The 24578-nt window shown below is 45.0% G+C and overlaps 1 protein-coding gene across 5 annotated transcripts in view; it reads right to left on the reverse strand.

Annotated features, from left to right (window-relative positions):
• The window catches only part of KCNH7 (potassium voltage-gated channel subfamily H member 7), a 1745544-nt gene extending 1730664 nt beyond the window's left edge, over nt 1–14880 (reverse strand). For 2 of the 5 annotated variants that reach the window (XR_011201481.1, XM_069224263.1), the window contains exon 1: nt 14217–14632. Coding sequence is in view for 4 of the 5 variants with exons in the window: in XM_069224263.1 (XP_069080364.1) it covers nt 14217–14292 (76 nt within the window). In the remaining variant the exon portion in view is untranslated. Of the gene's footprint in view, nt 1–14216 lie in introns of all 5 variants that reach the window. The other 3 variants (XM_069224264.1, XM_069224261.1, XM_069224262.1) reach the window with 3 other exon arrangements.
• Between the last annotated feature and the right edge of the window lie 9698 nt (nt 14881–24578).

Here is a 24578-nt window from a genome sequence, read left to right on the forward strand (position 1 = left end):
ATGTCATTTTAGAGCTGTCTCTGACAATAGCACCAAAAAGCCCAAAGTGTCACTCGTGGCTATTTGGTCATGAGAAACCGGGAGAAAGTCACAAGTTCAGGCCAACCATGATGGAGTGCAGGTCAGAAACAGGGACCAGGTTAGTCCAGCTGAAGTGTTACCTTCTCAGTCCAGCGCAGAATCCAGTTTGCGGTGGAGGGAGCTGCTAGGAACAGAGAAGCGTTGTGGAAAGTCGTTGATGTAGCGTGTAGAGCAGGGTGGGTTATCATGGACAGATGTTGCTGCAGTGTGAAGGTCCTGTTTCCTGTTGTCAGGAAACAGGAGCAAGCCAGAGATTTACAATGGGCCCCCAGTGAGCGTTTGACGCTGTAGTTCAAACACTTGGAATGACAGAGCTTTGCTTTGGTGAGCTACGCGAGCGACAAAGTTTTGGCACCAACATGCCCATACCCAGTTATGAAGAGCCTACAAACATCAATTCAGCCTCTCTAAAGGCACACCAAGTGTCCAGGACCTGAAGGGCACCACCTGGGGATCAGGGAGTTGTTCCAGCTAGATCTGGGTGTTACTGCAGCTGGTTGGGAGCCTGTTATGTCCCTGTGGCTCTGAACTGAAAGCCAGAAGACTAGCCCTTGGAGTCACTCTTGGATTTTAGGTCCAGATACAAATGCCTCTGACTCATGCAGGCTAGCAGCAGGGCAGGTAAGGCAGCAGTCGAGCAAGACAGTAGTCCAGCAAGGCAGCAGTCCAGCAGAGTGAAGTCCTTTCAGCAGCACAGTATTTCCGGACAGAGTTTCCATGGGTTCAGAAGTGTACTGAAGAGTTGGTGTCTGAGGTCCAATATGTGTACCTGGGTCTTCCTTTGAAGTGGAAGAAGTTTTTAGAGGTTTCCCTTTGCAGTGCACATGTTGCTTGGCTCTGCTGCCCTGGCTCCAGGCTAACTACAGGAGGTATGCAGCCCATTGTGTGGAGGCAGGACATGGCCTATTGAAGTGTAAGTGGGGCTGTGCCAAGCTCCTCACTCTCATCCTGCCAGTAATGGCCCACCCAGGCACACCTATGCTCTCTATTGTGTGGTGATGTGTAGGAGGAATTCACAGAGCCCAAACTACACCCAGTCACAGGCTGCAGCCACTAAATGGCTAAGGCTGGAAAATGCCAACTTCTAAAAGGAGCATTTTCAAAATTGTAATTTAAAAACTGACTTTACCATAGCAAAGACTGTTTAATTACAATTCCAAATACTCTGAAATATCAACTGGTTTCCTGTTCCCAGTTGGAAGTTACAGCTTATTAATTATAATAAGGGAACTCCAATGTTATCCTTTGGTAGAGGCAGGTCTTGAAGTAGTGAAAGACAAATGTAAGAGTTTTCACTACCAGAACATCTAAAACTTAAAATTAAATTTCCAGCTTTTTAAATACACAGCTAAAAGAAACTGAGCTCTTCACAGATGCCCCCACACTTTTTGTCCTCATTTAGACTACTGATGCTGTCATTTTTTATCTGAAAGTGTACTGAGGCCTGCTAATCAGACCTCAGTGCCAGTGCTCTTTCCCTTAAATTGTACTGTGATTTTGTAAACCCAATTAACAAATACTTAAACACCCCCGTAAGGTGTTAGTAAATGGTACCAGTGGTACCCATGAGAGGGATGGTAAAGGGGGTCACTAGGGCTGCAGCACTGATTGTGCCACCCTGCTTGGCCTGAGTAAAAGGAAAGCCTGCAGAGCTGCCATGTCAGCCTGCATGAGCAGCTTGTCTGCTTGAGTTTGATTCTGCCCATACCAAGTGCAGGCAGAGTCCTTTCACTGGCCATGGAACAGGTCAGTCACCCTTAAGACAGGCTTTCTATAGCCCAGGAGGCAGTGCACACTGTGTTATAAGTGAGGACATATATGCACAAGCATATATGACCCTGTTAGAGCATTTAAAACGTAATGCTGCAGCAAGTAACTGGCAATCCATAGGATAACATATGCTGGCACCCGAGCAAAACCCAGATGTCCAGCTTCACGATGGCCCAACCGATTTCCCCTGTGTTTGGTGTCAAACACTGTGTTTTTTAACCCTGAGCATGATTCCTGTGCCCAGGGTTAGCTAGCATGTACCCTGGTAGTGCCCTTGGAGGATTCCACCAAAAAGCCAGCTTTCTCTTGCCTTGGTCATTTCCACTGTGCCATCTGCTGCCAAGACAAGAGTCTGCCCTCCTGCTGGTTATGCTAAAACTTCCCCCAGGATAGAGACAAAGGACCTGGACAGGGAGAAGGTCACACCTCCCCCCTTCCAGGATGGTTAGTGTTTACAATGATCAAGGCGGTGAGCTTCAAATGCTTTCACCGCCCTTGATATGTAATCTCTTGTCCCTCACTCAAGGACAAAGCCCGTCCTGCCCTGTCCACGTGGCGAAATTAGTTATTCAGGAGGTGTACACCTCAAAGAGGCTAGCCACACCCTTGGAGTGGGCTATGAGGTCTGTACAGCCAAGGAAAGATTCTGCCAGGTTGACAACCCTTGAAATTAGAGGGTTACAGGTAGAAAAGTGATGCACTCTCACAAGAAGTCATCACCTGAGAGGTAGACTAGCCGCAGGGACCAGTAGTCCATTGGTCACTGTCCCTCACACCCTTAATGCCACTAAACTAGGATTTAAGGGGCTCCCCTGACATCAGAAGCTGAGTTCTGATTTTGAATTCAAGAAGAGGCACAGAGAAGATGCCGTCACCAACAACAGGACTTTGGACAATGCCGCAGCACAAAGAGAGGACCCTTAAGTGCCCTCAGGAGACCATATACTTGAATTGAGTGTCTGACATGTGCCCGTGGCAAAAGCTCACCGCCCCTAGCAAGAGGGACTCCAGTGGATGCCAGAAACTGAAGCAGACTCTCCTGACTGGTGGAACAAGTCACTTGCACTCTGCACAACAATCAACGCACTGTGTCACAACAAGTGCAACCTGTTGAGCCTCTCTTCAGGTGAGCCCAAAGAAAATTTGTGGCCTGCACCCCAGGAGGTGTTGCAGTGAGGCTCACAAAAGGTTTCAAGCCACTACACTACTCCTGTCCACCTCCAACCAACAAAGTACCTGTAGATTACTTTTGTTGCTGCCAATGCTTGTTGGTCACCAGCCCGTTAACTGACCCATTCCTGGACGTCACCACCTCCAGAGCAACTTCCAGTATTAGTGATTGTTGTCAAGAAGGATCCCACTGCCGAGATCCTGAAGAAGGCAACTTTGACTAAGGGGCAAGGCATCTTTGGTGCAACCGCCCTGTGATTGACAGCTGAATGGCCGTCACTGCACCTAGAGCCACTAGATGTGGAGGCAGAGTGTCAACTGTGGAATCCAGGTCCTGGAACCCCAAAGGCCTTTACTCTCCGGGGGGATAGCGTAACTTCAACTCCAGGTGTAGTTTTACACAGTGCTGCATCTTTGATTGACAGCACTCGTGGTTTCCAGTCTTTTCTAAGGACAGCGATGCTAGCTCCGCACCCGGACTTCCTGGGCCAAGTAAAAAGGTACTCTCTATAGAAACGTGATCTAGGGACCCCTCAGATCTTCAGTTCAGGTGGCTTCCACATAACTCATCGCATAAGTGAATGATTGCACACTGTGCTTTGCCCCATTGACTTCAATGGTAGATGTTTGACAAATAAAAGTGCATCTATTTTTTAACACTTTACCAATCCACAACTCCAGTTGTATGTAAGATATACAGATCATTTTGGTGTCTAAATTAAGATAATAATCTGCTTTATTTTCCTAAATTGGTGTTAGATTTCTTTCGAATTGTGTCAGTTACTTATCGTCCATGTTGGTGTCATGAAATGCTTTTTAAGCATTCCTCTAAGTAGCCTACTACTCTTTGCCACTCTACCGGGACGGAGCTAAGGTTTACTGGTGTGAACTTGAGGCCCACTTCTGGGTAATGTTTCAGTACTACATGGTAAGACCCCCCGATCATACCACATAATACTACCACTTTGCTACAACAGCATCCTGTTCTTTGGTCTGTCCAGGCCATACACTAGTAAACATATGTGTATTACTTAGGAAGGTTTGGGCCTGACAAAAACTTTTCTTCAACATGTCAAAATGGCAGTTTTAAATACTGCACATACATGCTGCAATGGCAGACCTGAGATATGTTTAAAGAGTTACCTAAGTGTGTGGCACAATCGGTGCTGCAGGTCCACTAGGAGCATTTTACAGACCCTGACCACAGATAGTGTCACTTTACTAGGGACTTACAAGTAAATTAAATATGCCAATTGGGTACAAACAACTTCAGCAATGTTTGAAGGAGAGTACACATGCACCTTAGCACTGCCTATCAGTGGTGAAGTGTGCAGAGTCCTAAAGCCAGCAAAAACTAAGTCAGCAATTCAGGAGGAGAGAAGGCATACAGTTCGGGGAGACCCGCATCAAGGATGCCACATCTTACAGACATGATCACAATAAAGACAGTTGACAAAAGCAGAAACATTGTGATTTTTGACAAAATAATTGAATCAAAGAAGCAATTTAAGAGTTGATTGTTGAAGTAAATTGTGGAAAATTCAAAGTGAATCCAATAGAGCAAAGAAAAATGGATTTGGAAAAAAAACATAGGAACTGTCATACAAAATTAGTGATTAACGATGATGAGTACAAATTTCTCAAACATGATAACCTTATCATCAACACAATATATTTTGTACCGAAAAATCATAAGAGCCTGGTCAATCCCCCCTGGAAGGCATATATTATTGGCATCAGATTTTCTATATGAAAACGTATCTAAATATGTTTATCACCATTTGGCACTAACAGTGAAAAATCTTAGTTCATATATTAGGGACATAGGACACCTATTGATCATTTTAACACAGACAACATGGCAAAAAATACCCCCAGTGACAATAGATAATATTTTATTTTACACATCAATAAGACTTGATGTTTATTTGAGGGCATGGCAATTTTTTTAGAGACAACGAAATGGTGAAATGGAACACACACCTAGAAATGATTCAAATATTTCTCAACAACAATATTTTTCTCTTCAATCATAATGTATATAAACAAAATTGCAGCTCTGCTATAGGCATTCCCTTCTCACCCAGCAATGTGAATCTCACCCATGGGATGGTGGGAAAAAGAGGTAGCTGGATTTTTGAAAAATTAAGATTATCAACAAACGATAATACTCTAAACGGGATACAAATAAGATATCTTTATTACTTGGGATCGATCAGAAAGGGATTTGAGATGGATCAGAAAAGGAATTTGCACAAGAATTTTACAGTTTGAACAGCAAGAAACATGGGCTGAGGTTTGCCTTTGCCATGAACCATGAAAAAATGAATGTTCCACATATGGCTAGAAATATAAAGATAAAAACATTCAAAAATGTTGTACAGAAAATATACTTTCCACCCTAAAGCACTTAGAAAAAATATATGATAACTGTTTAAATGATTGGGACAGGCAAAATAAATGTGAAGAAATATTACAACAATATTTGTGAAAAGGCTAGGATAATAAAATTCGCAATAAAGGCCTAGAGAGATCAGAGATTAAAACAAGATTGGAAGCTCTCATAACCAAAAAAGAACAAAATGTAAAGTAATTGGAGAATAGTGAAATAAGATTGAATAAGATTGATTTTGACGCATAGCAAATAAGCAAACGAAATTAGCAAGATTTTTCAAAAGCATTAGAACCTAATTTCTCAAGACTCCAGAAATATTGAGGGAAGATAAAATAATGTTATAAAAGTACAAAAATACATTAACTTCAAATACTGTAACCATTGAAAGCCTGTGTTTATACAATACAACTTTCAATCTCAATATATTATATTCCTTACACATTTATTCTCTTAGTTATGTAATCATGTACCTATATATTTACTACTCTAATCCTACTGTACAAGAGGAAAAAGAATACTCTCTCAAAAGATTTACTCTGTCCGACCATCAACAAATACCTCTATTAATCTATCCTCTATCTCCACTCTCTGGCTCATCCCAAACCAATTCTAATAATATAATCTCCAACATAACCATTCCCAGACTCTTCCCTACTCTACCCCTCCTGGCTCACCCAAACCTCAGTTTATCACTATGATCTCCCAAACAACCCTACTAAATTATCCTTCATTTATCTCTCCTTTGACTCATCCCATATCCCATTTAACTACTTAGTATGATCTCCCTAATCCCTTTCTACAGACTCTTCCATCCTACACCTCTCCTTTACTCATCCCAAACCTCATCTTAATTTTATGATCTCCCAATTAACACTTCTGGATTCCTCCCTCCTCAATCACTCCATTATTCTATTCAAACCAACTAACAGACTCACATGTCCTCCACTCAAATTAACTCACACTTCCCTATACTAATATCAATACTGTGGTCATAATTTCCTATACTAATCCACCACAAATCCTTTTGGGTTCGGGGGTAGCGTGCTACTCACCGAAAAGCATTTTTTTTTTGCTGCACCAGGGGCAGTAAGTGCAATGTAAATACATTTACAATTACAATATCGGCCAAAAGATAGGAAAAACACAAGCCATAACATTCCTAAAAGCACAATCACCAAAGATAAACTAATGAGAAGCCACTTCTCATCACCAAATATACAAATTGGCTAAAAGAATCACAGAAAGATGTGTTAAGTCTAAAATACGCAAAGCATGACAAATTGGAAAAATATTTGAAAGAGCTCAAAGGCAAAAACAACTAGCTGATAAACACTGACAAAAGGATAACATAAGGATCCAAATAATATTAAATGTTCTGAAGTGTAAATTTGGACTACAATATTTTACAAGCACAATTTGCTCATTAAAATGAGATGTCTAGAAGATGTAAGAGCTCTACAAAACAATTTTTCATCATATTCAGTGGTCATACATTACACGAAAAGTCATCAGGAAGGGTGGCAAATATTGAGGTACTATAGCATTGGCATGTTCACAAACAAATGAAAGAAGTGGGAACGAGAGTCATCAACTACGACAAGAGTCAAAATATATATTATGCCTGAAGATGAGCAATCCATATGGTCTGAATAATAAAGAAGAATTGTTCATACATGTGTAAAAATGATCACTCGTGCTTGCTAAATGTGCTCTCACTGTAAGATTTTTACATCCCAATTACTCTTAAATACGTGAACCGAAGTAATTGTGTTATTAATGTCAATTCTGCATCAAACAGTAATGCAGAATTATTGAAAATACTCTGATTGCTCCAGTATATATAGAATTATGCCCTGGTGTGCAAATAATTTGTACAATTCATGATATATACATTAAATTAAATGATCACTTAGACAATAAGTGCAAAAATAAGAACCGGTACTTGATGGAAGATCACTAAAAATCCCACTTTTTTTGACAGTGGAAGGAGAGACTCCAATTCTCAAATTAACTCCTTCTTGGGAGGATAGAACTGATTGAAACAAACAGATTACAGAGACTAGCCAGCCGTGACAAAAACCATGAGGCTGAAATGTGTTGGCATTTTATCCTCTTACATTCTTTATGAATTAATTAGTAATTTAACCCTAGCCAGCAAAAAGGTTGTTGCAAGAAGGACATAGTGGGCTTTTCTTCTGCCATCCACAGTATTAAAAAAAAGGGAAGCCATTAAAAACAGAAAACAAAAACCTATGTGAACGGCCTGGAGGTGTTGCATGGCTGACCTGAGGGGAAGAGGGCCTGCAGGAGGACTTAGAATAACAGAAGGAATAGGAGGACAGGGAAAATTAGGGCTAAAGGTGGGTGGATTTTTTAATTCTGCTGGCGGATTTGGAGGAATTTAGTAATACCACTTTATTTACTTCAGAGGATCTCTTGCTGTCTGAAAGTCAGTTATCATGGCCTGCCCCCTTCTTCCCTGGACTATCACAGCTCGTCTCAGTGACAGAGCTGCCTCCCATCTGCACATCCTCCTGAGATGAAGTCCTTAAGCAGATGCGAGCTATCACTGATTGGATCACAGGTAGATGTGCTGTGCTATAGAGTACACGTTGGCAGATGTGAGCTGTTAGGTGTTCATCATAGGTAGACGTGAAGTTTTCTGTTATGCATCAGGGGAAGATGTGATGTACTGCAGTGTGCAGATGTGCTACCCGGGCTAGACCATGAGTAGATATCAGGTGTTGTAGTGTTCCGTTTACAAGACCATACTTCCCTCACACCTGATGTAACGGCAAATGGAATTGAACCATTACCACGTGCACTAAAGATAGACATGGAATATAGCAGTGCACACCCTAGGAAATCAAGAGTGGTTTTACTTTGCACAATGTTCAGGTGTGAGATTTTCCAGTGTGCATCAGTGGCAGATGTGAGCTATTTCAGTGTGCCCATGTAAGACAGATGCGGAATGTTCTAGTTTGCGCTAAAGGCAGACTTAAGCTGTTTTAGCATGTACCACTTCTGATTTTAGGGCTGTTCTAGTGTGCACCACTTGTAGAGGTAAGGTTTTACATAGTGCCATACAGACAGACCTGAGCTGTTCTTGCATGCAACACTGGAAGATGTGAGGTGTTCTAGCAAGCATCAAGTCATGCATGAGGCTCTTAATGTGGCGCACGGGCAGGCATAAGGGAGTACCAGACTTGAGGTGTTCTAGTCGGCATCACTGTTGTGTTATACAGATGTTTCAATGAGGCATGGGTGGGAGCTGTTTAACAAATTTCTGCTGGTCCAAAACCCAACCCTGCCATTACTTTACCTTGACTGTAATTCAATTGTGCAACTGTTGTGCCAGGTGTGTTTGTTTACGTGGTTCGTAACCAACAGAGGTGATGCTGTGCCCCTGTAATCCTTCACTACCTGCAATTGCCATATGCATGCCAAGCCTTCAAAGACAGCCCTTGTGGTCAATTGAGAGAAACGGTTGCTGCACTAATTAACTTTCCTGATACCTGGATCTTTAAGCCTGTCATAACCGATTCTGTGATATCATGTGATTGGTGATTTAATTTGTTATAGAGACTAAGGGAGGGTCTCTTGTAGACAAGAAAAGGCGAGCTCTCTCAGACCTCATCAAGGGCAGCAGCTCCTTCTTTACTTCTCTCTTAAAACCCCAAAAGTTGCCATTTGTGCAATTTGAGACCACAAGTGGAGGTAGCTATCAGTGTGGTCTGTGGTGCAAAGACATAGAAGCTCTGAGATAGCCTGCTCTGCTTTGGTGATGCTGGCTGCACCAGCAAAGGTCACTCGGAGATCTGCTCATAGAACAATCAATCAAACACAAAACACACATTTTAATCCCAGATTGCGAGAGGGGCCAATTTCTTTAAGTTTTCCCACAAATAGCCTGTTCTACAACCAAACCGGGTGTCAGAGGCAAGCAGTTCTATTGAATACTGTCATCTTTCTTAACCTTGCATGGATGGTGAATTAGGACTTGGCGGAAATCTGCAGAATGTCAAAGTAAAACTCTGTGAGTTCCACCCACCATTAATTTGGATTGAGAGGTCTAGGGCCAATAGGATAAGGAGGACAAGGATCAGGAGGATTAGGGGCAGAAAGATCTGATCCAGGGGGACTAAAAGGAAGACTACAAGGACCAGGATCATGATGATCAGAAGCACTGAGAACAAACAGGAGCAAGAGCAACAGTAGCAGGAGCAGACCTAGAATGGTCAGCAACAAAGCCTGGAGCCAAAAGAACCAAAAGAATCAAAAACAGGAAAACCAATAGTAGGCCTCGAAAAATCTTTTTCCCCCACTCACTATTACAAGTCATATTTTATCAGGTTGAGCTATTTTTAGGACCTCGGCGCCCCTTCTGGCGAGTTGACAAAGACCAGGTGATCTGTCAGTCAGATAGTGGAGGAATAAGAAAGATGCCTTTAAATCTTATTCGTATCATATTTGCTGTGTGTTCAGAGACATAATTCAAAAGTCAGTTTGTCTTTCAATTAATTTTCCTTCTTACTGCAGAGTTCCAGGATTCCCTCAGGTTTTTCCAAACACACAACATTTAAATAGCTAAGTCACCTATATAAACATTTCCAAAATATATTTCAGTAGTTGTGAAAAACCATTGTTTGTAAATTTGTGTGATACAAAATAGTTTAATAGGATGAAAACAAATCAGAACACTTTACTTGGTTATGTCCAAAGAACAAATATGTTTTCTGAAACCCAATTTTCACAGATTTTTAATACATTATATAGTTTTATCAGTAAAGCTGCAAGTTAGTAGGAAGGTTTTTCGGCATTTCTTGGAAATGTTATGTCTGCAAATGACAGTGTGAAGCCACTTCATGCTTTAGTAATATATTTATTGAAAGTGTGTGTTTAAACATAAACTGAGAAGCACTCCTGCCCTGATGGCTACGCTATTAGCAAAATAAGAGGCAAGTAATGGATCATATGTTCCCTACATGTGAGCTAGATTATTTTTAAACATGGAGCAAAATTTAGTCTACTTACTCAAACAAAGACTTTTTTTGTACAGGGGAAATGTCGAGCTCACATATTTGAAGGCACACTCATATGTGACAATAAAGAAAAAGGCGATTCTGTAAACTAAAATATTTGACTAGGATCACACAATTTGAGACTCGTCTATGGGAAAAGTACATTACAGTTATGGTTGAGTAGATTATTTAAGTTACTCAACCTGCAGGTCTAGTAACATTTTTATGATTTTTCGAGGGCTGAATAGAACCAGTACCAGTAAGACCAGGGACAGGAGAGCCAAATAAGGAGGGCCATAGCAAGGGGCTAGGGAGACTGAAGCAAGGAAGTTCAGATGGACAAAGAGCAAGAAGGGTCACAAGGAAGGAAGATCTGGGTGAGAAGAACCAGGACCAGATGAAGCAGGTTAATGAGGATGAGAAGCAGTAGGGCCAGAAGCAGGGCCAAAGTGAACATGAACCAACAAAGCAGTAGAAGGACCAGGACCAATAAGATCAGGAGGACTAGGTCCAAGGAGACCAAGAGGTGCAGACTGGAAGGATCTGTTCCTAGAGGATGAAGGCCAAGATGCTGTGGAATAGGACCAGATCCAAGAGGAGAATAAGGTGAAGGACCAAGAGGTTAGGGATTAAAACCAGAAGACAAATCATGAGGATGAAGAGGATGGCCTGGTCAAGGAAAGGGAGGCACAGAAGCAGGAAATGGAGACCAGGAGACTGACTAGTAGAACAAGACCTAGGAAGAGAATGGCCAAAAGGAGCAAGACAAGACAAGAGGAAGGAGAGGGAGCAGGTGGAGGGAGAACAAGAGGGTAATGATCATGATGGTGAGAAGAGACAGAAAGGAAGACCAAAAGTGGCCAGAATGGCTGGTTGAGGACCAGGCCTCAGGCGAGGACCAGAAGAAAAATGGAAACTAGGAGGGAAATTAGGGAAAGGTGCAGGAGAGAGGAGAGCCATGAAGGTTATGATGATGAGAAGGAGAAGGAAGAGGAGACGGAGAAGGGACAGAGGGAGAAGAAGCAGGATTAGTTCATGACAAGGACCCACTAGAGGACGAGGAGGCTGAGAAGCAGGATCATTAGGAGGACAACCAACAAGAGGACCTGGAGGAGGAGATGATCAAAAAAGTATTTCAGGGAAATAAGGAGCACAACTTGAACCAGGGGAATCAATAGGAACAAGAGAACTAAAGTCAGGAGGGCAAGTAGATTATACCCTTTTACCTTTATCACAGCTCACTGTCTTAAACCATGCTCACAGCACTGTACCTTACACATACCTCACAACTCATTGTATTTTGCACCAATCCCAATTTCCCTTGCACCTAGCACCAACCATTTTTAATTTACACTCACCTTACATTGTACTGTACTTCATACCTTTCTCACTCTACCTTACAGCTATCTCATTCACTATAGCTTACAGCAAGCTCACATCCCATTACACCACACCTAGCTCACATCCCACTCTACCTTACACCTCAGGCACACCTAGCTGTACCTTACCCTCACTGTACCTTACAACTAGCTCATGTTGCACTGCACCTTCCACATACCCAAAAAAACTCCCTGTTCCTCGTACCTAAATCACATCCCACTCTCCTTTACGCCTAGCTCGAACTCGCGGAAGCTTACACCCAGATCACACTTCATTGTACCTTACATCTGTCTCACTCTTGCTTACATTTAGCTCACATTTCCCTGTAGTTTATACCTAGCTAACAAAAATGTGCTTTATGCCTATCTCAAACCTGGCTGTATTTTACATCTAGGTCACACTCCTTTTTGTATCTTGCACTTAGCTCACATCCCAGTAAACTTTACAGCTACCTTAGATGTCACTGTCCTTTACTCGTACCTCTCACCCCACTTCACAATACACCTTTTGCACTCAGTTGTGTCATACAAATAGTTAACATATTAATGGATCTTGCAGTTATCTCACTCTCCACTGTACCGTACACATGCCACACATACCATTGTATCTGCCACCCAGCTAAGAAACACTTTTTCAGAACACAAAGAGATCGCTTCCAGGCGATATCTTGGCGCATCTAAGTATCGAAACTCAACCAACAAGCACCATAACCACACTATAGGTACCCAAAAGATGAGTTTTCTGTGAAAGTCTTAGCATGAGACCAGTTCGCCAACCATTGTGCGTGGACAGTTTTTCTAACGGTGCAGCCATCCGTTAAGCACCGGCTCTCTTAAAACATTCGCCACAATACAAACGATCACGCGCTAAACTTAGACATGGCTGCTCCTTCGTTGGCAGTGCCCTGACCCGCTAGAGCCATCCTCACTCAGGTCGCCATCGGTGAGTAAGTACCGAGTTTTTTTAAGACTTTAACACATACACACAGTTTTTTCTCTTAAAATGTTTGAGGTCGTAAAAAGTGCTTTCCTCTGCTGTGTAGCACATATAACACAGTTCTGCTTTGAAGAATGGTGCGGAAACACGATTGCTTTCGAACTTTAAGGACTTTGTATTATTAATGGTGTTCATTAGCTTGAAGAGAGTGGGCAGGGAACTCCTTTTAGATGATTGTTGCGTGGTGCGTGTTCTGTGTCAGGGAAAGCACTGAAGCACAACTCTATTGTACTGCCTGGACGGCATCTTCTTGTGCAAAGGACATATATTTTCCACTCGGGTGTGCGCTCATAACATAAAGGATTATGCGCAAATTCCTCAGATGAAGCATCTTCATCTTACTCTAACAAACACGGCATCCAGTTCTCGTTTCAATCAACCGTCCTACTATCAAGTGAGAAATATTCATGCATTTTCTTCCTGTACTGACAGGTCTGTCTCATTCTATATTGTTTCCGAGAGTACATCGTATTGCAGAAAAAAAGCAAGAAAAAGAAGGGGAAACACAGCTTCGGACCACCTTTACACTGATTGGTGGACGTTGGGCTGTGCTACATCACATGTCAGGGTTGGTATCTGTCAACTCTCAAGACAAAACATCCTGACATCCGAGAGAGCCAGCTGACTTTTCGCATGGCCAATCTAGAAGCACATGCCAGGCTCCATTCGCTACCCTGCCTTATTTTACAAGACGTAACAAAGTGCGCTTAGAAAAAGATGCTCGCGCTTGAAGTTCCGACTCCTTCGTTTTATCGATTCTGCCGATTGCTGGAGAGTAAACATTGCCAATAAAGGGTTAATGAGGTATTAGAAATATGCTTTTTATGCCTTTTCATGTATATTATGCAAGCATTTCGGCTTAGTAATTTCACAAGTACATATGAACATAGATGCGTTGTGCACACACAAACACAAGCATGAAAGCACATCTGTCTGTTAAGCATTTATTAATCTGCCGAATATGCCACTCACCCATCTTTACTTTGAATATTATCTTACCATTAACGCTACCATTCACCAGCACATTCACCCATTTAACCATCCACACACCACCCTTCTTTGAAATATCCTGGCACGCAATCAACAATCTATCCATTAAGTCGCCCATTCAACCATCAACGAATCATCCATTCTCTCGACCTTAATATCCACCCATCCTTCCTTACATTAAAGGAAACATCCGTACTTTTACACATCCCACATATCCATTAACCCATCGACCTTATCCATCCATTCATCCAAGTTACTCGCTTGCATATTTACATAAAAAGTATAACAATGAAAGAGCAGTGTGGTATTCGTAGCAGTTTTGCTTACGCTAAAACGTACACGTCCTCTTGTTGCTAACCAGCTTTACATACACAACGCATTATGCGTATAGGCAGACACAATAAGCGACTTACTTTGCCCCTCAAATTTCCTGATGATAGTGCCCAGAAAGGTGTTTTGTGGCGCCACATGTCCTCTCCGAACTGGCATGTTTGTGCTTGTGCTGGTCCTTGGTTCAGAGCCTGCTTCCCAGCTGTATTGCTCAAGTGTCACCGCCTTCAACGGCACAGTTCAATCCAGCGAGGGAGCTTCCTCCTGTGACACACCATCTTCGCTGGACGCCGCGGTTCCTTCCCCTGTGCGCCACTTCTAGACACGCGGATTCTCCCGTGCAGGCAGGGCCATCGCAGCTCCTGCTGGCAGCGCGGGGCTGCGGTAGGGGTTGCGAGTAGGGGGTCACTGGGGCGATGGATGCGCTGAAGTAACAACGCGCATCGCAAGTGCGAGCGGATAGGGATGTGACCCCGCAGCCTGCCGAGCGCGCAGTGCCGCTGCTGATGGTCGGGCTGGGAGCTTCGAGCTGCTTCGCTGGAGGGAGGGACGCCCCCCTCGAGGCCTGAGCATTACTCGAGCGTGGCTCGGCAGAAGCCAGCCAATAAATCTCTCCAAACTCAGCGACACATCAGGAGGGAGACAACGTTAAAGGTGTGCCACATCCCTTTCCCGTTAGATACCATGATCGGCAGGCATGCCATAATGCCCATGTATGTGCGCACTTTGCTGGAGCCTCTTCTATTTATTTCCCCCAGTGCTACGCCTTATTCCACGTTCTGTTTACGTTCACCATCACTCCTCTCATTCACACGCGGCATTTCTCCTCATTTATTCCGCACGGTCCTTCTCATAATACTTCTGGCAGACCCAACCTCTCAGCTCTTCTTCTCGAAAACTCCTTAATCTCCTTAATTCTTGAATCTTTCCTTAATTTTGCAGTGTTTTCTTCATAACCTTGCTTGCAGGTGTTGCATTGAAGCATTCAGTATGCACTTCTTGCACCCGCGCCACACTGAACCCAAGAATTAACCGAGCATGTGTTTATGCATTTTGTCATCGGTCTTGAGCCGGTATTACTAATTACAATTTCATTACTGACGCACACATTTTATATATTATTAAACATGGTACGTGGCTAGGGGCCAAATGTAGAAAGCTTTTTGCATGGTGCAAACTGCGAAAATCGCAGTTTGCGGCATGCAAAAAGCCTTTTGCGCTGCACATTCACAATTTGCGAGTTGGTACCGGCTCGCAAATTGTGAATGCGACTCGCAAATAGGAAGGGGTGTTCCCTTCCTATTTGTTACTCGCATCGCTATGCTAAATTGCTTTGTGACCGCGAATGCGGTCGCAAAGCAATTCACAGTTACCACCAGTGTCACACTGGTGGTAACCCATTCGCAAAAGGGAAGGGGTCCCTGTAAGACCCCTTACCCTTTGTGAATGTTGCCAATAAGGGGTTTTCAGACCACTGCCTACTCTGAAAAACCGAAACCAAAAGGTTTTGTTATTTTTTTTTATTTTGCAACTCGTTTTCCTTTAAGGAAAACGGGCTGCAAAATAAAAAATAAAAATCTTTATTTAAAAAGCAGTCACAGACATGGAGGTCTGCTGACTTCAGCTGGCCACCATCCCTGTGAGTGCAGGGACTCGCTATGGGGTCGCAAAATGCGACCCACCTCATTAACAGTAATGAGGTGGGTCTTTGCGACCCCATAGCGACTCGCAGTCGGTGTCTGAGACACCGTACTGCATCCAATTTTGCGAATCGGAAATTGCGAGTCGCACCGACTCGCAATTTCCGATTCGCATAATCGGACTTTGCTACATCTGGCCCTAGGTGTGTGATGAGGTGAGCAGGCAGGAAGGTGTGCGCTCTCAATACGACAACTATATCCAGAGGTTGGAGCTCTTGCACTTACGTTTGCATTATATGCTAATATTTAATGTAATTCTGTTGACCACCTTATTTATAGTACATGTTACACGCTTACCAGAAAATAACTACAGAATGTAGAAATTAGAAATCCACAAGGAGACCATTGCTAGTGAACAGAAGGAACAATTCGGGCAGCTATCCTTTTATTTTCGACATTAGGCATCGCACAGGATAGACGAATGTACGAGTTAACACCATATCTTTAGGGATTCACCAAGGGGGTAGCTCGGTCAATATGATTGGGTGAGGAAGGGTTGCGCTTCAGATGTCTCAACAGTCAGGCAGAGACATCTTGGGTTCTGTAGGCCTTCCTTAGGCGAGATTTAAGTATATTGTTAAGGCAAAGTCTAACTGGCAGTGTAAACACTGTCCTTCCAGTCTGCAGTGGCAGGCTGGGAGTCATTTTGTACTTTGTCACACACAGGGTGGCACAAAATGGGCTGCAGTCCTTACTGGACACTGCCTTACATGCCCGGGTACCCTGGGTACCATACACTAACGACTTATAAGTAAGTCAGTCATAGCCAATTGCGTGTATCCTATTTGCTATGCAATTTGTATTGGGTCAGAACACTGGCACTGAGGTCTTGTTATCAGGCCTTAGTGAACTTTCAGAGTCGAAAAACCACAGCATCAGTCAAAAAATGTGAAGGTGAACATGCAAAAAGAGCAATTTCTTACACTAGTTTGATATTCTTTGTGTGAGAGCAGGGCGCAGACTATTGATATGTAAGTGGGTCTTTGCACAGTTCTGCCCCCACATCCTATCATTGATGGCCCATTCAGGCATGTTTAGTCCCTCGATTATATGGCTGTTTGGTAGAAATATACAAATGTCATCTGAGACTCACACATAGTCCTGTGACCCAGGAACAGGTCGCAAGCTCAAATTGTTTAGGACAAGAAAATGCCAATTTTCTAAAAGTGGCATTTTCCAGAACTGTGTCTTAAAATCCCATTTTACTTTTTTTTTTGTAAACAGATTTTATTACATTTTCAGTTTGTTAGAAATGGAGTCTTTGGTTGACAGTCAGGTTACCACCTGTTCAAACAAGGACCCTCACTCTAGTCAGGGTAAAAGAAAATCACCCTCAGCTAACCCCTGCTTACCCCCTTGGTACCTTGGCAGAGCAGTAGGCTTAACTTCTGAGTGCTAGGTGTAAAGTATTTGTACCAACACACATAGTAACTCAATGAAAACACTACAAAATGACACAACACAGGTTTAGGAAAATAGGAAATATTTATCTAAACAAAACAAGACCAAAACGACAAAAATCCGAAATACACAAGTCAAGTTATGAATTTTTAAAGATTAAACTCAAATATAGCGCTTAGAAACACAAAATGCTTCGATGAAGTGTTAACACGGCGTCGTGACGGAGTCGTTCACAACAATCCGACACCAGCGGCGCCGGACACGGAGTCGTGTAGAACCCCAGGTACAGTACCTTGCAGAAAAAATGAAAATGAGCCGATGTGCGAAGTCGGGGATCAGGGCGTCTGTGCAAAACATTGAATCCGCGCACTTCGAGCGGCATCGGACACAACGTGGTGCGGCGATTTCCACGGAGTCGTGGACTTCAGCGGGGCTGCAGCGATGTTGGGCCTGCGAAGGTCGTCGTGTTCCAGCGAAGATCACGGAGTTGGTTCCAGGCGGCATCACCGGATTCTGCAGCGGCATCGGTCCGAAGTCATCTGAAGTCGATTTCCTTGGATTTTCACTAGCTTTCCTTTCAAGGGCGCAAGGACTGGATAGGGCATCACTTGTTAGAGCAGGAGTGTCTCCAGAGACTCCAGGTGCTGGCAGAGAGAAGTCTTTGCTGTCCCTGAGACTTCAAACAGCAGGAGGCAAGTTCTAAATCAAGCCCTTGGAAGATTTCTTCTCAAGATGGAAGGCACACAAAGTCCAAACTTTGCCCTCTTACTTTGGCAGAAGCAGCAACTGCAGGATAGCTCCACAAAGCACAGTCACAGGCAGGGCAGCTTTTCTTCCTCAGCTCTTCTCCAGGCAGTGGTTCCTCTTGTTTCCAGAAGTGTTCTAAAGTCTGTGGTTTTGGGTGCCCTTCTTATATCCAATTTCTCCTTTGAAGTAGGCCTACTTCAAAGCAAAGTTTCTTTTGAATGTGAAATCCTGCCTTTCCCAGGCCAGGCCCCAGACACTCACCAGGGGGTCGGAGACGGCATTGTGTGAGGGCAGGCACAGCCTTTTCAGGTGTAAGTGACCACTCCTCCCCTCCCTCTTAGCACAGATGCCTCATCAGGAAATGCAGACTACACCCCAGCTCCCTTTGTGTCACTGTCTAGTGTGAGGTGCAACCAGCCCAACTGTCAAACTGACCCAGATAGTGAATCCACAAACAGGCAGAGTCACAGAAATGGTATAAGCAAGAAAATGCTCTCTTTCTAAAAGTGGCATTTTCAAACACACAATCTTAAAATCAACTTTACTAAAAGATGTATTTTTAAATCGTGAGCTCAGAGACCCCAAACTCCACATGTCCATCCGCTCTCAAAGGGAATCTACACTTTAATCAGATTTAAAGGTAGCCCCCATGTTAACCTATGAGAAGGACAGGCCTTGCAACAGTGAAAAACGAATTTAGCAATATTTCACTGTCAGGACATATAAAACACATTACTATATGTCCCACCTTAACCATACACTGCACCCTGCCCTTGGGCTACCTAGGGTCTACCTTAGGGGTTCCCTAAATGTAAGAAAAGGGAAGGTTTGGGCCTGGCAAGTGGGTACACTTGCCAAGTCGAATTTACAGTTAAAACTGCAAACACAGGCACTGTAGTGGCAGGTCTGAGACATGATTACAGAGCTACTTATGTGGGTGGCACAACCAGTGCTGTAGGCCCACTAGAAGCATTTGATTTACAGGCCCTGGCACCTCTAGTGCACTATATTAGGGACTTACTAGTAAATCAAATATGCCAATAATGGATAAACCAATTACATACAATTTACACAGAGAGCACATGCACTTTAGCACTGGTTAGCAGTGGTAAAGTGCTCAGAGTTCAAAAGCCAACAGCAACAGGTCAGAAAAAATTAGGAGGCAAGAGGCGAAAAGATTGGGGATTACCCTGCATAGGCAAAAAAGTCCAACACAACCCCCTACCAGCCTAAAGCCAGGGGAGAACAATCAATACCTCTATGTACTTCCCTACGATAGAACAAGGACCTAGGCCCACAACAGCAGGGGCATGTTCCAGTTCTACGCCTTCCTGACTCCAGTTGGATCCCTCTGTCCATACTCCCAGGGCCCACTAAGCTAACCCCTGGGGAACCCTTCTCCACATCTGCGGATACCATCTGTGCAGCACCTAACTTTACTTTGCTCACAGATGTATCCCAATGGGCAGATAGTACCGTCAGGGCCAACACAGTGGTGCTGCCCACTCCACTACCAGGGGTGTGACTCTCGTTCCCCCCCCAGGGGCAACTCTGTCCACCAAGACAGCAAGCCACAGTGACCTCTGACAACTGTCAGGGATGAGAGCCCGACCTTAGGCCTCTCCAACCACTGTGACTGTGGAGAGTGGGGGGCGGTAGCCCCAGGTTCTTAGCACCCTTTGACCACTCTCCCTTCCACCAGGTCAGGGATAACAACCTTACCCTGGTTCTCCCCTCTAGGGCTCTGTACCCTCCCTCTAGGAGCGGCATCCCGAGTCCACAATTGTCAGGATGCTTGTAGAAGCAGTCCTGCACAATTCCTCCACCAGTGCAGGGATGTTAACCTGCAACTGGTCCTCCAACCTGGGGTCTGTACCTTCAGGTTGGGCCAGGGGTGAGGCTTCCCTCGCCGTGCCCTCCTTTCTGGGGTCCTGCACCCCCCAACTAGGAGTGCCCCCCAAGAAGACAACATGGCAGGGGCACTGTTAGCAGTAGCCCCTTCCTCCAGGTCGGGGGGGTACCCTGAACCTGGCCTTCCAAGCCAGGGTCTGTTCCCACAGACTGGATGGGGGGCATACCTACTTCCACCAGGTCAGAGTTTACCCTCTGAACCTGGTCATCCAGCCCATAGTCATCACACTGCGGTTGAACCACTGCCAGGCACACCAGGACTTGCTTGGGAGCACACCCACCCCCCATCAGGTCAGAGTTTACCCCCTGAACCTGATCATTCAACCCAGTGTCACCAACCTGCAGTTGAACCATTGCCTGGCACACCCGGACTTCCAGGGGGGCACACTTACCCCCTCAAGGGACACGCCAATCCGAGGGCCACACATGAGTCTGGCTGGCGCAGGTCTCCTGACCTCTGCACATCTGACAGAGTCTGGATTCCCCCCAACCCAGAAATGTTCTTACCAAGGTCATTTCTGGGGGACTCTGCTCTCAGAGCTGACCCCTGACCCTCCAGGTTTTCCACTGGGGTCCGCAACCCCCTCTCAACCCTCTGTCTGGACTTCTGCACCCCCTCACTCAGGGCCAGATGTAGCAACTTTGCAAATTGTGACTTGTAATTTGCGAGTCCGAGCGACTCGCAAATTGCAACTCGCAATTTGCAATGCAGAACGGTGTCTCAGACACCGTCTGCGAGTCGCTATGGGGTCGCAAAGACCCACCTCATTAATATTAATGAGGGGGTCGCAAATTGCGGCCCCATAGCGACTATGGGCACTCACGGATATGGAGGCCTGCTGTAGTCAGCAGACCTCCATGTCCGTGACTGCTTTTAAATACAGCAGTTTTTTTTTTTCAAGTGTAGCCCGTTTTCCCTAAAGGAAAACGAGCTGCACTTAAAAAAAAAACGAAACCTTTTGTTTCGGAATTTTTTCAGGGCAGGTAGTGGTCCCTTGGACCACTACCTGCCCTGAAAAAATAATTTGGGGTCCAGTCACAAAGGGGAAGGGGTCCCATGGGGACCCCTTCCCGTTTGCGAGTGTGTTACCATCCACTTCGAGTGGATGGTAACTGCGACTCCATTTGCGACCGCGTACGCGGTCGCAAATGGAGTTGCATACCACTCTGACTCGCAAATAGGAAGGGAACACCCCTTCCTATTTGCGACTCTGAAATGCATTTTGCGAGTCGGTCCTGAATCGCAAAATGCATTTCTGCATAGCAAACTAAGATTTGCGACTCGCAAACGGCGATTTTCGCTGTTTGCGGCTCGCAAACCGTTTGCTACATCTGGCCCCAAGAGTGGTACTGCCAGACACCAGAACTGGTGGGATGCTGGAGACAGGCCGCTCCCCAAGGTCTCCTGACACTGTGGGGTCTCTCTGAACACAGGGCCCTACGGTACAGGCTATGATTCCCTCCTGGTGTTCCCTCATGGAACCCTCCAGGACCTGGGAGCGGATCTCGGGCACCTTGGGCCTCAGCCCATCCCCTCTCCTCTGAGACTGGACATGGGGTCCCTCACCCATCCCACTACACTGGGACCTACCTAGGACACTGCAATCCTTCCCTACCTCACCTTGTTGGGAAATACCTAGACGACTCCCCTCAGGAGCACCCCCAAATGCCTCTTCAGACTCTCTGGTACTCACCCAAAGGTCTGCCTCCAGTGTAAGTTCCCTGGGGTTAGAGAACTCACACTCCACCTGGTGTTGGCGTAACTCTGGAAAATAAGGACTAGACATATGCTCTCCAGCAATTACATCACTCAGCCCCTTACATGAATTAACCAAACTACCCTTCACCCAACCATCCAGTGACTCTGCTTTGAAAAAGCATCACACATCACCCTCCTAAGACTCGTGAGACAGTACCTGACTGTCCGTGACACTCAACCCACACTCTTCTGGGATGTCTTCACACTTCATAACCAGGACTTCTACCTAGGGGGAATCCCTCTCCTTGTCTCTCTCATCTAGAGTCAGTAGAGTGTCCCTCCCACCAGTAGGAATATGACTCCCCATGCCAGATCCCCAATGCACCTCAGGGACCCTGTGCATCAGCGGAGCTACCTCATACCCCTGAACTTCCTGGCGTGTGTTAACTCCCTCCTTTAAGTAGGGCACCACATCTCTGGGCATGTGCACTTCTTCAGCAGCACTGGATATAACATTGTTGCTTCCACCATTCCAGCTGGACTCAGCCCTCCTGACTTTCAGCTCTTCCAGTTTTAGCTCATAAGCCAAACTCATAGTTTCTTTCTCTAAGTCCCTTTTCCACTCGTCGAACTCCCTTTGCATCATCAATTTTTCTACCAACCGGCGAGCCCTTTCTGCCTGTCTGTCCTGCACATCTTTAGGAGTCAGACCCTTAGAGGACCTACTGCTACCATTCCTGGAGACCCTCCCCCCAGGTGTAACAGGTAACTCTACTACACCACTGTGTAGACTCTGCACTTTCCCATCCATATCTTCTGTGTGCCCCCCAGCTTCCGTGGCTGTCACCCAGCCCCTCAGTGCCTCTTGCAGCTCTCCCTTCCTGGTGGAGCTCTTAACAGGACAGGCAAGATCTTTACAGAACTGTTTCAATTGAGCAACTGAGTATCTCTTCAGTTTCCCTAATTCAAACACAGCTCCAGCTGTTGCATCTCCAGACTGAGACATGATGGCAACAAGTGCAAAGTTCCAACAACAGAAAACAAGTTCCCAGTGAAGTAAAAAGAATCAGTCAAAAGATCTGCAAAATCATGGAAGTAGAACCAAAAGGAGTCCCAAAGAGAAAAATGAAAGATCACCAAACAAGTAGTATGTGGTCACGTAGTGATCTGAGATCAAAACAGTAGTGTACACTTAATCACTGTATGTCAAGTACAAATACAAGTCCAAATCCCAACCGCTGATCACCAGTGTTAGAAATGGGGTCTTTGGTTGACAGTCAGGTCACCCCCTGTTCAAACAAGGACCCTCACTCTAGTCAGGGTAAATGAGAATCACCCTCAGCTAACCCCTGCTTACCCCCTTAGTAGCTTGGCAGAGCAGTATGCTTAAGTTCAGAGTGCTAGCTGTAAAGTATTTGTGCCAGCACACACAGTAACTCAATGAAAACACTACAAAATGACACAACACAGGTTTAGAAAACTAGGAAATATTTATCTAAACAAAACAAGACAAAAACGACAAAAATCCAACATACACAAGTCAAGTTATGTATTTTTAAAGATGAAACTCAAAAATAGCGCTTAGAAACACAAAATGCTTCGATGAAGTGTTAACACGGCGTCGTGAAGGAGTCGTTCCCAACAATCCGACACCAGCGGCGCCGGACACGGAGTCGCGTAGACCCCCAGGTACAGTACCTTGGTGAAGAAATGAAAATGAGCCGATGCGCAAAGTCGGGGATCGCGGCGTCTGTGCGAAACGTTGAATCCGTGCACTTTGAGCGGCGTAGGTCACAACGTGGTGCGGCAACTTCCAAGGAGTCGCGGACTTCAGCGGGGCTGCAGCGATGTCTGGCCTGCGAAGGTCATCACGTTCCAGCGAAGATCACGGAGTCGGTTGCAGGTGGCGTCACTGGATTCAGCAGCGGCGTCGGTCCGAAGTCATCCGTAGTCGATTTCCTTGGATTTTCACCAGCTTTCCTTTTAAATGCCCAAGGACTGGATAGGGCACCACTTGTCAGAGCAGGAGTCTCTCCAGAGACTCCAGGTGCTGGCAGAGAGAAGTCTTTGCTGTCCCTGAGACTTCAAACAACAGGAGGCAAGTTCTAAATCAAGCCCTTGGAGATTTCTTCTCAAGATGGAAGGCACACAAAGTCCAGTCTTTGCCCTCTTACTCTGGCAGAAGCAGCAACTGCAGGATAGCTCCACAAAGCACAGTCACAGGCAGGGCAGCCCTTCTTCCTCAGCTCTTCTCCAGGCAGAGGTTCCTCTTGTTTCCAGAAGTGTTCTAAAGTCTGTGGTTTTGGGTGCCCTTCTTATACCCAATTTCTCCTTTGAAGTAGGCCTACTTCAAAGTAAAGTCTCTTTTGAATGTGAAATCCTGCCTTTCCCAGGCCAGGCCCCAGACACTTACCAGGGGGTCGGAGACGGCATTGTGTGAGGACAGGCATAGCCCTTTCAGGTGTAAGTGACCACTCCTTCTCTCCCTCCTAGCACAGATGGCTCATCAGGAAATGCAGACTACAGCCCTGCTCCCTTTGTGTCACTGTCTAGTGTGAGGTGCAACCAGCCCAACTGTTAAACTGACCCAGACAGGGAATCCACAAACAGGCAGAGTCACAGAAATGGTATAAGCAAGAAAATGCTCACTTTCTAAAAGTGGCATTTTCAAACACACAATCTTAAAATCAACTTTACTAAAAGATGTATTTTTAAATTGTGAGCTCAGAGACCCCAAACTCCACATGTCCATCCGCTTCCAAAGGGAATCTACACTTTAATCAGATTTAAAGGTAGCCCTCATGTTAACCTATGAGACGGACAGGCCTTGCAACAGTGAAAAACAAATTTAGCAATATTTCACTGTCAGGACATATAAAAACATTACTATATGTCCCACCTTAACCATACACTGCACCCTGCCCTTGGGGCTACCTAGAGCCTACTTTAGGGGTGCCTTAAATGTAAGAAACGGGAAGGTTTGGGCC

This window comes from Pleurodeles waltl, chromosome 3_1 (genome assembly GCF_031143425.1).
Source record: "Pleurodeles waltl isolate 20211129_DDA chromosome 3_1, aPleWal1.hap1.20221129, whole genome shotgun sequence".
NCBI lineage: Eukaryota > Metazoa > Chordata > Amphibia > Caudata > Salamandridae > Pleurodeles > Pleurodeles waltl.